Here is a 720-nt window from a genome sequence, read left to right on the forward strand (position 1 = left end):
TTTACCACTCTCTCCAAATAGTGCAAGATTTGCATATTGTTGACTCCTACCTGCTTCTTTTTCAGATGAAAAGAGGATAAGAGTTTGCGCAGGATTCGTGATATCATCCAATGCTTGTACAGATACCTACAAAATCTTAACTTCGGCAACACTAATAAGGTCTCTTAACACGAATAACATTTTGGTTCCAGATTGTTGAGTATAATGTTTATTAGGAAAGATGAGATAGACTAGAATTTGTTCTGTCTTGTACTCCAAGTAGATGATTGTACTCCTATATATATGCCCACGAGGCTCAAGCAATACATTAAACTATTCCACCAAATCCCTCTCTCCCTTCTAACATGGTATCTATCACATGTCGATCCTAAACCCTAGCCGCCGCCACTTCCGCACCCGCGCGCCGCCCCCGGGGCGGTCGGCCTCCATGACCGCCGCCGGGGGCCGCGCCGCCCGTACCTAGGGGTCATCCGCCGGCCGTGTTGGCCGGCTGCCCTAGAGAGTCTTTTTCCTGATCCCTTAATCCGGGTTTTCTCTCTCTCGTCGGTCGTTTTGATCGGCGTCTACTTTTTGGTTTTCCGATCTATGTGATCGGTTTGCGTCGCCCACTATCGCCGTCGACCCTGTGCGCCTCTACTTCAACACCGGCGCGATTGGCCGGCTTCTTCATCGACCCGGCGGCTAGCTTCACGGTCCGTCGTTGCCCTCCCTTCATTTTCA

General features: G+C 50.1%; 1 protein-coding gene across 1 annotated transcript in view; it reads left to right on the top strand.

The window, feature by feature from the left end:
• The window catches only part of LOC119333799, a 45,694-nt gene that overhangs the window by 2,512 nt on the left and 42,462 nt on the right, over window positions 1-720 (top strand). The window contains exon 4 of the mRNA XM_037606564.1: window positions 66-184. Within this exon, the coding sequence (XP_037462461.1) occupies window positions 66-184 (119 nt within the window). The remainder of the gene's footprint in view (window positions 1-65; window positions 185-720) is intronic.

Source organism: Triticum dicoccoides, chromosome 7A, assembly GCF_002162155.2.
Source record: "Triticum dicoccoides isolate Atlit2015 ecotype Zavitan chromosome 7A, WEW_v2.0, whole genome shotgun sequence".
NCBI classification, from domain to species: Eukaryota; Viridiplantae; Streptophyta; class Magnoliopsida; order Poales; family Poaceae; genus Triticum; species Triticum dicoccoides.